Consider the following 13,755-nt stretch of genomic DNA (forward strand, 5'->3'; position numbering starts at 1 on the left):
ATTGGAATACTGCCTTTTTGAATGGCATCATTATATTTTGTTATGATTTAACCAGATACAAAAATACATACAAATATAAAAATATTTTGTCATTCACGTACCTGACATCTCATGATGTCAGGTACGTGACCTATGTTAAAGTACTTGTATTACTTTATTCTATTAAAACATAGTTTTATCTTGCACTTTTAAAAACATTATTTCAATAGGTCTTCTTTATTGTCCTTTATTAACTATCCTATTGTTCATACAAATTGTTTATTTGTTGAACTGAGTTACCATATAACTGCAGTTCATATGGTCTATTGTAGGTTTTCAATAGACACTTTAGACTGTTTCAGTAATTCTACAATATCCATTCTCTTAACTGCTCTCAAGGCTTTTATTACTTCCTCTCGTTGGTTCACATCTCTTCCTTGCTTACATCGCCATTGTACCAGTGATTCCATCGTTGCTTCTATAGTCAGCGCTGAAAACCTTCTCTCAGTTTGTGATAGCTCAACATCAGCAATACCAAGATGCCTACAGAAATTCTTCCAATCTGTCATCTTCTCAGAAATTATCAGGAAGTCCAAGTCTGTTAAGCATCCTGTAAAAACACATTTAATTGACTTCATTAAATAAAATACATTTGGTTGTTTTTCTTCAAACATTGAGGTGCTAAAATGAAGCAACATTTTATTTATAGTGTCAGTAAGAATTATTATTTTCCTATCAGGATAAGGTAAAAATCATGAATAATGCATGAGCCTAATTACTAATTATTTCTATGATAAAGAATATATAGCTGCCCTATTTCCTAAATATAAGTGAACATAACCCACTAAATATGAAATTTGTGTATGCATGACACTTACAAAATTAAAATACCTATTTCACAGTTTCATCACAATATAACATAAACCAAATATTTTTTATGTTCCCCTAAAACATACTGAGTCAATATTTGATGTAATTTACTGATTGGTATGGCCAGTAAAAATATATTTGACATTTTGGTGATGAATAGGGAAAGGAATCATTCTGTTTTAGGTTTTCAGAGGCCTGTAAATTATAGATACACACAGTAACTACAAATTTAATCACGTTTAAAAATGATGAAAATAAAAAGTAACATAGTGATTATTTCTACAGTGGTATCAGGTGTACATATAGCTTTTTTGTAAAATAATAATCATTATCCACCTTGTCCTGATTGGTCTGTAAACACTGCAACTTCTAAACTGATGTCATCTTTGTATTCATGTCTTGTACACAGGCTATCAGCTAAATCAACACGTCCCTGTTGTTTTAAAGCCTTGATCATTGTAGGTAGTTGATGTGCCTCTGCATGTTGCCAGCTATTTCTCCATTGAACCAAAACTTCCATCATGGCATCTTCTACATGTTTGTTTTTGCCTGCAATTTTACCAACGTTTTCCCATTTGATTCCAAGTCGCACTGCTAGTCTTCTCCAACTTTCACCTAAATTGTCACAGATGAATAGGAGATCTTGGTCATCAAAACAAGCTGTGAAATAAGAAAAATAATATCAAGACAATGCTTTGTTAAAATTAATATATTATTGATTAATTATATAATAAAGGAAATTTATTAAAAAATAAACATTTTAGAGATATTCTATTTTTATTGCCGGTAAGAATGATTTTTTTCCTAGGTTAAGGTAGAAATCATAATAATCCATGAGCCTACAGTAATTATTAATTATTTTCTATAAAGAACTATAAGATAGCTGCCCTTCCAAAATATAATTAAGCACTCTAATCCTCTAAAAATTCAAGGAATTTCATATGTTTCAAACCCAGGGTTTTCAGTTTTATAGATTGCAGAAAACCATTTATGTATGATGCTTATATAGAAGCACTTAAAATATCCTAATTAATGGCATAATCAACTTCATGAATTATTCAGGATTTCTGAAAATTATCGGAAAAAAGTAATGATGCCAGCATTCGGGCTATACATATGAATGCAATATACCTGAATGTTTGATAACCTCTGGCAGTTCATCCTTAATGTATTTCTCAAACTGCTTAGCAAGATCATTACGACCATGTTGTCTTAGTGCAGTGCATAATACTTGTTGCTGATTAGGGTCACTACCAATGTTGCTCCTCCAATGTTTCAGCATCTTTGCTGTAGCTTTATCTGTCTGCTTTTCATTATCAAAAATAGCTTTCACTTTAGACCATGTAAGCCCCAAACGAACACCAAATCGCCTGCAGGAAAGATCCATCTCTCTGGACACATTGTCAATAGTTAGGTCATCCACATAGTCTATATCAAAAAAACAAAATTATGAATCAATTATGTTTTTAATCCTTCACAATAGTAACTAAACATAATAATTATTTTATCATAAAATATACCTTTGTTATCCTTGACATCTGACATACTCCTTCGTTTACTAGATCCCTTAACTTTTGATTTTAGAGATGTTTTCCCCTTTGTCATTTTATGAGACTTGGCAACAGTATCATCATCATCAGTATCAGATTCTGAATCTATGTTCTTCTGTCTACCAGCTTCTTTTGAGGTAGAAGCTACAATGACAATAAAACAACAAAATAGTGATAAAGTTAAACCAAGATGTACCATTGCTTGTTTTGTATTGTTATTTTATGTAGTATTACTCTTTTAGATATAATAATAAATTTGATTTAGCAAAGTTATTTATGAATGCATTAGTTCGGCAATTCAGGAATTTGATTTAAAATTATGATCTTCAAAAATATACACTAATGATAATTTCTGTATTAGCTGGACTGAACAGTTTTTCATTTTCAATACTTTACCATCAACTTGTTGGCATATATCGCGCTGTATAGTGTTGATATTAATTTATATCTGTGAAAGTCAATTACATTCAACTATCACATGGTTTAAACATTAAAAACCTAGAATTGTAGTGTACGATGATGATGACAATCATTCATAATAAATCTTTCACCATCAACCGCACCTTTGTTATCCTTCTTGGAGGAAAATAATCTCTTCACGTTACAAGTGATTCTTTGAAGTCTTGAAGTGGAAGTCATAATCTAGAGCTATGCTTTGTTTTGTACTATCTCTCGATTCAGATGCTAAACAAAAATAAATTGAAAAGAAACATATAAAAACTATATAAACTAGATGTACATTTTCAATAATACTGTTTTTTTTTTTAAATTCTGTGGATTATGATACATGATGATGACACAGACTTATTATATAAATCTAAAAAAAAGTTTGTTTTTTTACTTCAATCATTTTATAGCATTTATATAATAGTTGAAAGATCGTAACTTTTTATAATGAAGTAACATACAATTAATATTAATTTTTACATGAATGATGCAAATAAAATGTCTTATATCCATGAAGTATACTTAAATAAATAAAGAATTGTTAACTTGAATCCTCATTCATTTTGTTTGGGTTTAGTTTTTTTTTATTTTACTTCATCTTAAAATGTTAACCTATAGCAGTGAAACTGATGGATAATACAAACACAAATCCTCTACCTTTTAGTACAATGTCTCCAAACAGATTACGGTAACGTTTCACTTCCATTCCTCTGCTTTCACATGGCAACACATCTTTGTCAAATTTGCGTATAACATGCATATGAGTATGTTCACCTTTCGAACCACACATACAAGGGATGTACATCTTTACTTTAACACCATGTGCATTCTTCTCACTCAAAAAGTGCAATTCTTTTTCAAGAAAAGTTAGTACCTAGAAAATAGAATAATTTGATTTAGTTGATTATATTGCTACCCACAAAAAAAAATACATTAATATTTTACTTGTAAGTGTACATTACAGTATAACGAAATGTGTACCGTAATATTCAAAAGTTTTTATAAATGATCAAAAAAGTATTTACGCTTACAACTGAAATGCAACATATCCATTTTGTTTAGAATAGAAAAAAATAAAAGCTTGACATATTTGAATATTTGCACTGCAGCCTCAAGTTGTCCATGTTTAAATAAAGTAATTATTAATTATTGTTTAATTATCTTTAATCATCAAAATTGTTAATACTCTACATATCCAACTCATAAACATTATTTTTACATTAACTTACCTTCTTACAGATGCTAGGTTTTGGATCATCATCTTCAGGAAGGCCAGCAGCATTCATGATGTCTGTTCTAACTATTGTTGTCTGCAATATCAAAATCAATTTTTGTTTTATTTTCATTTCATAATTGTTTCTCTTTAATTTTTATTAAAAGCAATTGCCACTAAATCTATAATCTATATATAATCTATATATAATATTATAACCATACAAGATGAATGATAAAAACACCTTTTAATGTAGATATTTGCTATATTTTCACCGATTTTCTGTCAACATGTTTTTGTTTGTTTGTCCTATGTAATGCTTAGTGTGTTTTATTTATATTTATATTAATTTTTGTTCAGGGAAATATTGTACAAGCATTTGCTTTTTATTTTAGTCTCTTTCAATTTTACTGTTATTATTGTTATATCTATAATGGAGAATATAACTGAAAATCTGAAACTGATAATGTTTCTAATATAATTCTATCTAGACTGATATTTTTCTTAGAGGTAATTAAACATTTAGAGTTATGTTCCTAAGATGATACTTTCTCAGGTTTAGTTTTTAGTCTTATAGCATCATTTTTATTAAGTCTACCTGAAACAAACGGCAATTGTTGATGGTAGCTACATTTAGAACCACAAAATGATGGCCATCAATATGCAGTTCTACATGCTCATAGGACAATGTAGGCTCAACATCTTCCATTTGAAATTCCTCGATAAATTTAGTTGAAACACGTTGGAAGAGATCATCTGGTAGGTAGCCATCAAAGTCATGAAATAGAGAAATAGCACGCTTCTCTTCATATTTAACAGCCTTTGTATCATCACGTTGGGGCTTTAGGCGTGAAAGAACATAGAACGTTCGTCCAACATTCTATAGAAACAAAAATGGAACAAGAGTAGTAGATGGAATATATGAAAAAATAATTGAACTAAATATTTTAAATAAAATGTAAATACCTCTTTACTCCTTTTTTCACACATTAACCCAAAGGTTTGCATCAGAGACATAAAGAAGATAATCATCTCATCTGACTCATCCTTCCATATATGCCGCAACAGTCTTTCATCTAGTTTACCCCCATTTAAATTTCTCCAAAGCTGTTTCAGAGATGGCTAAACAAATATAAAAGCACAAGTGTAATTTGTCAATGCAACAAAGTAATTACTGTTCTTCTGGTCAGTAAAACCTCTTCTTTGGGACAACCTTATTGAAACTTACTTGTGCAATGAATGAGGTTAACATCACAGCTAACATCTATTAAGGGGACACTTTGTTGGGTCTTCCCTTAATGGGAGTGCTACAGTAATACGTTTATAAGCATATATTTTAGTATTAGAATATAATAGAATTAATAAGATATAATTTCGTTCTCTGTGTGGCAGATATTACATTTTTACAGCTAAATCCATCACACTGAAAAACAATGTTTACGTCTGATATTCACCAATGATTGACACCAATCAAAGAAGTGACGTTTGCAAACCTGAATGCTGGGATCTATAACTGTGATGATTGTTTTGAACTTGTCAACTACTCCCATCAAATCTATAACAATTTTTTCTTTGAGGATCTTGTCATCTGGGTAGAACAGAATCTCACCGATGTCGTGCAAGTATTCAAGAAACAGTTTTCTGTCAGTTATCTTACAACTAGCAAGTAAATCATTAATCTAAAAGGTAAATAAATATTATAATGAAAATGTAATGAAAACAAAAATGTTGATTAATTACAAACTGGTTTTCTGTTGATGTTATCAATCATTTCGTTAATGTTGAAAGGTTGTTTATATAGGACATAATACTTTATCATGCAAGGTAGATTTGAAATCTGAAAGTTTCCTAACCAACAGTAAACTCAAGGTTTACCACTTACTTACTTCAATAATTGTTATTTCTAAACAAAATGTTCATTTTGTTTATGGCACAATTGGTACTAAAACAATTGCACCATTCCTGTTTGATAAACATTTGTTGAAGATTCACCATAAACAGTCAATTAACACAGACAGCAAAGCAGGGATACTGTTAATGTTACTATCAATAACAAGTTTTTTTTTCACTTTAACACCATTCGATGCAGCAATAAAAAAAACAGGGTTTAATGCTTTAATGTGATTTAAGAATAAACAAATGTAATGGATGTTAAACACTTATTATTAAAACACATTCATCAATCAATTTTTTTATATAAATGTATCATATTCTAACCTCAGATGTTGGTAGATATAGTTTGTCTTTTCGTAACTGTTGTATTTCCAGCAGTACTTGTAGCCATTTGATTGGCAAAGTAAGAATCATCATCTGGACTAATTTTTGTATTTGGAGAATGATTTTAGAAGCACCGCTCTTTTCAAATGAGACACTGTTTTCAATGGTAAAGAGCTCTCCTTGATACACCATGTCCTCAAATGGTTTTCCTTCCAGGGCTTTCCAAAGTATATTCTCTATTGCTTTTACCTAAATTAAATAACATCACATTGTAATTAAACGTAAGTCAAGGGAAAATTATAATTATACCAATATAAGAATTCAAATTAAAAATGTGTGCAAAATCATAGATATTTGTATACCTTTTATTTGTTTTATTATAGACCTAACTGATGGAACATTATTATATGAAACTACATATTGTTTCCAATGAATCAATTACAATATACAATTTTGTAATGTTTAATGAAACAAAATGTGATAACATATGTACCCTTTGTTGTCTTTCTTGTTCATTTTTACCAAGGCTCTCATAATGTGTACCAATCAGCATTATCTTGTTTTTCTGTCCTTTTCTTACGTTTACAAAAACCGAACGAATCCAAAACAGAATGATCTCAAGATTTGTCATTCGATGTTCATACATTTTTCCCTAAATCACAAAGAAAATGAACAACATTTACATTTTAAATTCTTAAACAGGTAGTTTGAAAAACATTGTGGCAAATTATCTTATTATTGTGGTAATTATAGCAGCACCAATTTATATAGAAAAACAACACTATCATGGAAATGGAAATAACAATAATCATATATCAGGCACCTGCTATTTGCACAGTTTTTGTTAAGGTAAAGGATAACATGAAAGAAACATTTTTTTTATGTACAATTACATAGAACATTTGAAATTTGTAAAATATACTTACAGTTGTTGGATCACAAACTTTAGCTGGGGCATCAAGATCTTGATTCAGGTTAAATACCACACATACAACAGCATAAGACACCATGAATATCTATTAAAAATAATCATAATTATCAATATTAAAAACCGTTTATACACATGTGTCAGTATGCTGGCACAACTGATCATTTGATACTTATTTTTGTCCTCACAAACTGCATGTTCACTTTGGAAACATTTACAATCTTAATCATTGGTTTAATAAATAATGAATGTTTTATTACATTCTCTCTCCCCATCTCTCCCCTTGCTATCCATCTATGCTAATATTACATTATGGTAGACATCAATGAATACTATTTTATTTAAAATCTCCCAAAACTGGACACCCTTCGGCTGGCAAAATATGTTTGGGTTTACAGAAATTCTGATATTCCAAATGTGTTATCATTGTTTCACATAACTTGTATTATTTTTGAAGTGTAAAAAATTGAATAAAATAAAGAAAGAAAGGAAGGTAAAAAGAATTTGGAACTTTTTTGACCTCAAGTCTGGTTTTGGTTTCTGGTAATTAGAGACTAGAGACTGAGTTGACTGTATTCAATTAAATGAAGATTAAAATAATTTATAATATTATAATAATAATAATTGTATTTTATAACTGATATACTGTTACCATATTTGATCAACATATGATTACATTTTTGTATTACCTTGGAGGTAGATTCTTACTACAAATCAAGTGAGTGTCAGTGCTGATATTGTAACAAGGCCAAAAGATTACTAGATTACTAGATCCTGATCTCAACACAACCTCAGAAGGAGGTATATGTATTAATAAGTACAAACTCTTCAGTAAGGTGCAAGTATATCTTTATTCTATGGTGTCTCAAACTGAACTGTACAAAGTTATGGGTAAATGGTGATCAGTGATTGGCTATTCTATATGTCATGATAATATACTACCTCGGTAGTATTGTAACAGGAGGCATACTAAATTAAAGGCAAAACTAAGAAATTAGATAAATCAATACAATTTACCCGTTGTATCACATGGTATATAGGCTGCCCTCCAAAGTCCCAGATGTTCATAACAAACTTGTTGCTATCCACTTTAGAGTCACCACCTTTTCTTACAGAACGAAGTTGGCTTTCAACTTTTTTCAAGAACCCTTTAGGAATTTGTGGTCTATCAAGTTTTTCTTCATACACTGGTTCTGTTGTGATAAAATAATAATACACAATACAACAGTTTAATTCAATATCATTTCAACATTAAAAAACAAAATAGAAATCCATCATAATAAAGCTGTTCCTTTTTATTTAAATCTTAATAATTTAAAAAACAGACAAGACAGATGGAGAGTATATAGAGCGGGATGACACTATAACTTTTTTGTTAAAAGAAAAGGTGTTTCCAATGCAATATTTAATTATCTAAATCTTATCCTTTCCAATTAATGGTTTAGTGATGAGTTTATTTGACCATATTGTACTGCAGTGTCATACAATATACAAATACTAGTATTAACTGTCAAAGTAACTTGCAAGATAATATGTTCATTAGCAGACACATGATTATAATCAAATTTCCGCTCCTTAAATCATTTAAATATTTCTGATATCATTACTATGTATGAACAGCACAATCAAGCACATTTCAAAATAAATATTTACCCTCTTTTTGTGGGCTTGGCATTGGATTTGAACTGTTTGATGTTTCAGCAAATTTGGCTTCCTGTTTTGATGTTGATGCTCCTGTGGGGTTTTTCTCTTTCTCATGTCTACTTTCTGAAAAATGTTCTGATATAATTAAAGATGACGCTTGTTGTAATAAGGAGCATAATAAATTAACATTTAATAATATCATGCTTTATAATCAAATTAACTTGACAAGAACAAAGTTTAACTAAATTTGAATTAACTTTAATTAAAGTCTTTTACCAGATTTGGTTTTCTCCTTTGATGGTCCTGCTATTGATGTGTATCCTTCTGTATGGCGTGGACTTTTTAACATTTGTTTAACTGTGACATCAGTGACAGCATCCTGATACATGTCTAAAGCTTTTTAATTACAAAAATGTTAATAAAATCATATATATTATAATTTACACTGTTACATACTGGTTTTTAAAAAGCATTGAAACCATTTGAATGATGTTGTTGCAATAATTGATCCTCCTTGGTCAAAGTGGATAACAATTACAGTATATGATATTAAAATGGCAGTTTACTTATTTGGTTAAAAAAATACAAAAACACATTGTGACATGACAAAGCATGTCACAGGGTGAATTTTAAAACATCTATTTTTATTTTTTTAACAGGAGCATGTATCTGAATAAAGTGAATACTTACAAATATCCTGTGTTGTTTCTTTCAACATTTGTTTGTTACTGGGATCTGGTGTACACACCGTTGTTTTAACCATTGCATCTGTTATTATATGCAATGGATTAAACCTATGGCAAAATGACATTATATAATTCAGAAAAGAATGTTTGCATTGATAAATCTAGAGACACAAATTAATTTGATGGTATACTGCAATTACATTGTTTTTATGTTGCATTATAATCTTATTTTAAACCCTCAACATACCCAGAACACTAAAGGGCCAAATACTTTAACCAAACAACAAATTTTAATAGTAAATGTTAATTATTAACTATATTTTTACTCTTTTACATTGTGATATTTAGATTATTTATGTTTAGATTACTTCTAAGGATCCTAATAAAAAGACGATAGTTAGGCTATGTGTATGGGTGACCGGAATACAAGCCTTGCTTTGATGGTCACTCTCATCGACATTTGCTATGTATTTTGATATTATTTTATGATGAAATAATAAAATTATTCAGGAAAATATTTTAAATGTCTTATTCTTATAATTGATACTACAGTAACAGTTTAAGCGGTTTAATGAAATAGTTTTAAAAAAAATGTAACCACTTAAAAAAAACCAATAAGGTAACATCTATTAGGCCACAATTTGACCATGGCTAATTTTTAAACATCACCAAACCTAAACTCAATGTCACCATATTTTGAGGTTCACAATATCCTGTTGAAAACAAATTGAAAGCATCTGTTAATGTTTCTATCAGTACCTTTTCACTTATCCTTACAGAGAGTATAGACCCTCAACAATGTGTGTTCACAGGAACTATGTGTGTACAGTTATATACCAATCAAACAAAAATACATCTACGCAATGAAATATATAGGACACTGTTCCCAACTGCAAGTAGCAAACAATCAATCAACAAAAAATGATATAATATAATGTGCTTACTCTTTTCTTAAAAGAGAATTGATAGTAGAAGTTTTTCCAACATTCTCAAGTCCTACAAAAATAGTTCTTCCTTGATTAAACTCTGTTTGTCCTTCTTCAAGTGCATTTTGAAATGCTTTCACCGCATCAGGTCCTCTTGCCAATATCTCCTCTGGAACATGCATATCTTAAAATAAACAAAATAAATTACTGTATAATTTCCTACTTTCATTTTTTCATGGGAATTCTAAAGATATTGGTATCTGAAATATATTCCTGTCTTTGGCAGAAAATACAGTGCCAACTCGTTATTTCACTAGGCTAGTAAACAAGAAAACTGAGATCTAGAAAACTCAGATATATCCATTCTTAATCAGAGGGATTTAAAAAAATATTGTATACCTTAATAAACTATTTCATTGCAGTGTTATAGATTAGGGTTTGCATAATTTTATTAATGTTTTGATTTAATTATTAAATTTACTATATTAGCTCAATATAATTTAACAGCGTGGTAAATAGCAGAATACAATCTGAATTTTCTACAACTAGAAAATTCAGATATATCTGAGATCAGAGTTTTCTAGACCATTAAACAGTGCATACATTTATTATAATCTTTATCAGGATTTTATTTTCTTTATTTATCCAAAAAATTGTGAGAAATAGCACATCAGGAGTGCAGGAGATCACAAAAATATTGGGAGATAACACTCCTACAATTATTGGGAGAGTTGGGAGGTTTGAGTCAGTCTGGAAGTTAGCATACAGCCAGCTGTCTTCACTTACTTTCAATTGTATTTGCCAACTCTTTTTCATCAGATTTCCTGAGCGCTTTAACAAGTTGCGAACGCTTGGACTCAGAAGTTGATAATTTCATGGCCCAAGCATTCAGCATGTTATAAGCCACGTTATATTCATTATCTGGATTATCTTGTTTAAAATGATCGATATCTGCCATGGTAAACTCAAGATTTACTGCTAGTTGTTCCCAATCAGAGACATTAGCGATTATGTTGATTAATTCTTTGGTTGTTATATCTAAATAAAATAAGATATTCTCACAATTTGTAAAACATTCAATGCAAAAGGGGATACATATAACACAGTGTTCACAGCTCCAGCATGTCTAGATGTTTGTCTCCAAATCACTGTGCACAGGCTTAATTGAATCTTTGCGGACATATTTTTAGGAAATAGTATTAACAACTTTGCTACTGACAATTGGCAAACATGCTTTAATCTTTAAAAAAAGACACATACACAATCCCCCTCACATTTCAGCCAAACCTCTAATATGAAAACCAGCAAATCAGTGTAAACTGTACCTCTAGTATAGTATAAAGGTTTTTGAAGAATATTCATACCTGATGATGTCATATCTATGAATGGTAAAGGTCCGCCTAAAAAAGTAATATGCATGAGTAAAAAAAAGTTAATTTTGAAGGGTGTTACAATCGCTAATGTAGAAAACGCCAGCTAATGTCGAAACAAACGTTAATGTAGAACAATCCACCGCTAATGTAGTAAAACCGACAGCTAATGTAAAAACACCAACAGCTTATGTAGTAAATAAAAATCAACACCAGCTAATGTATAAATGGTCAACAGCTTATGTAGTAACGAAAATTGCCTCCCAGCTTATGTGATTACTATCGCCAGCTAATGTAGAAAATGTTATATATTTTACAAAAATGTCTAAATCATGTGCAAATGCATTGATCTTTACTTAACTATCAGTCTTTCAACCTCTTGTAAGCAACCAACTTTTAAAACGATCACACATAGTAAGCAACCATCTCTGTTAAAAGACCGCTTTTCATAATCGACCACCTCACGTAAGGGATCACCTCATCTCATAAGGGACCGCTTCACATAATCGACCACAATCGACTACAACTCTTACTGACCACACATCTCGTAAGTGACCATCAGTTGTCTACATTAGCGGTTGTAACAAAGGGTTCGAATGTTTTAATTTTAAAATTTAAAACTTGCAAAAGGGCAATGCTTTTTATCATTAATAATCAATAGTATGTTTTATTTTACTTCGTTTTATTTTACTTTACTTTATAATATTACCAAAATATAGACATAGCGTATAATTGCATCGCAAAACGGAAGATAAAAATGATAAAATACAAAAATAACTTTATAACTTAAACTATTAAAAAATTCAGACAAAAAGCAAGAGAATTATACATTAATAGAAGGATATACTATGATTTCAACAATCTAGGAAATCTGCAAATAAATCTATAACAATATTGAGTTCAAAAACTTGATATTCCATGGGGAGGGTTCTAGTTGAATAGGCTTGTCTAATTAAATTCATCTAAGATGTAAATATTTGATTAAGGGGTATAGTAAAAAACAAAACAAAAACAAATTTACAAAAGACAGTTGAATTGTATCTTATAATAGGACTGACAATTAGGCCTACTACTTGATAAAAGAATCCATGATCATATTAAGATTTAATTACTTCTATTTTTTTAACAAGCAATCACAATATTTATTTTGTTCATTATTACCTTTCCAAGCTTTGTTTTAAGTTTCATAGTACTTACCTTTCAGAATGTTAATGATTTCTTTTTTCTGATCTTTATCATATTTATCACAACTGTTTTCATTATAGCAATCCAAGGCAGACTTTCCCTCCTAACAATAAAAGGTTATAAATATCATGTTATTATGTGATTACAAAATATATTATACTAAGCAGTCCTAAACATATTACAAAAGTGTGCTGAAAATGTCACATAATTTGCAAGACCATAACCCCCTTTTCATTTTTCTCCAGCATATAAATCTAATTTTTATCTTGCTATTAAAACCATGGCAAACCTGGTGAGGGCTTACTGTACCTACCTCTACCTACATTACATTTTGTGTCATAGCTTAATTGCACTGCAAAGTACGTGAATGTGCATTTGATGTAATAAATAAGTATGCATCTAACTTTCCATGGTTGAATGCCTAATTCGAATCCCACTGAGGACCACTTTTTTAAAGAATAATTTTTTTTTGTGCGAGTTATGACCGCCTTCCCTTTAAACTAGAACTCTGTCAACATTCCGGGTCAAGAACATTAGTATTGCAAAGTTTTTCATACATTTTTAAAAAATTAACTATAATGAAGTAAAACAATTAATGACATTCCTGAAATTTGATTACTGAGCTATTGGGCTTTGACCAAATCTGACTTAATTACAAAAAAAAAAAGAAAATAAGAATTAGATGTAGCAGGCCTTTAACACTAAGTTCTGATTATCTATCTCTCAATATTTATTACATT

General features: G+C 30.0%; 2 protein-coding genes across 2 annotated transcripts in view; both read right to left on the reverse strand.

The window, feature by feature from the left end:
- Positions 1-302: 302 nt before the first annotated feature.
- LOC144842344 (uncharacterized) lies at positions 303-11,837 on the reverse strand. Its single transcript, XM_078698779.1, has 19 exons — positions 11,825-11,837; positions 11,247-11,498; positions 10,479-10,644; positions 9,539-9,642; positions 9,125-9,244; positions 8,858-8,971; positions 8,222-8,397; positions 7,203-7,292; positions 6,770-6,928; positions 6,277-6,525; positions 5,553-5,738; positions 5,026-5,181; positions 4,658-4,939; positions 4,076-4,156; positions 3,504-3,720; positions 2,370-2,543; positions 1,981-2,277; positions 1,186-1,509; positions 303-589 (listed from the first exon to the last, which is right to left on the reverse strand). Exons 1-19 carry the CDS (start codon positions 11,835-11,837, stop codon positions 303-305), a joined length of 3,447 nt encoding a protein of 1,148 aa, XP_078554905.1.
- LOC144842676 (uncharacterized) overlaps positions 344-13,755 on the reverse strand; it is a 158,255-nt gene continuing 144,843 nt past the window's right edge. The window contains exon 6 of the mRNA XM_078699198.1: positions 344-411. The gene's annotated coding sequence lies outside the window, so the exon portion shown is untranslated. The remainder of the gene's footprint in view (positions 412-13,755) is intronic.

This window comes from Antedon bifida, chromosome 5 (assembly GCF_963402885.1).
Source record: "Antedon bifida chromosome 5, ecAntBifi1.1, whole genome shotgun sequence".
Lineage (NCBI taxonomy): Eukaryota > Metazoa > Echinodermata > Crinoidea > Comatulida > Antedonidae > Antedon > Antedon bifida.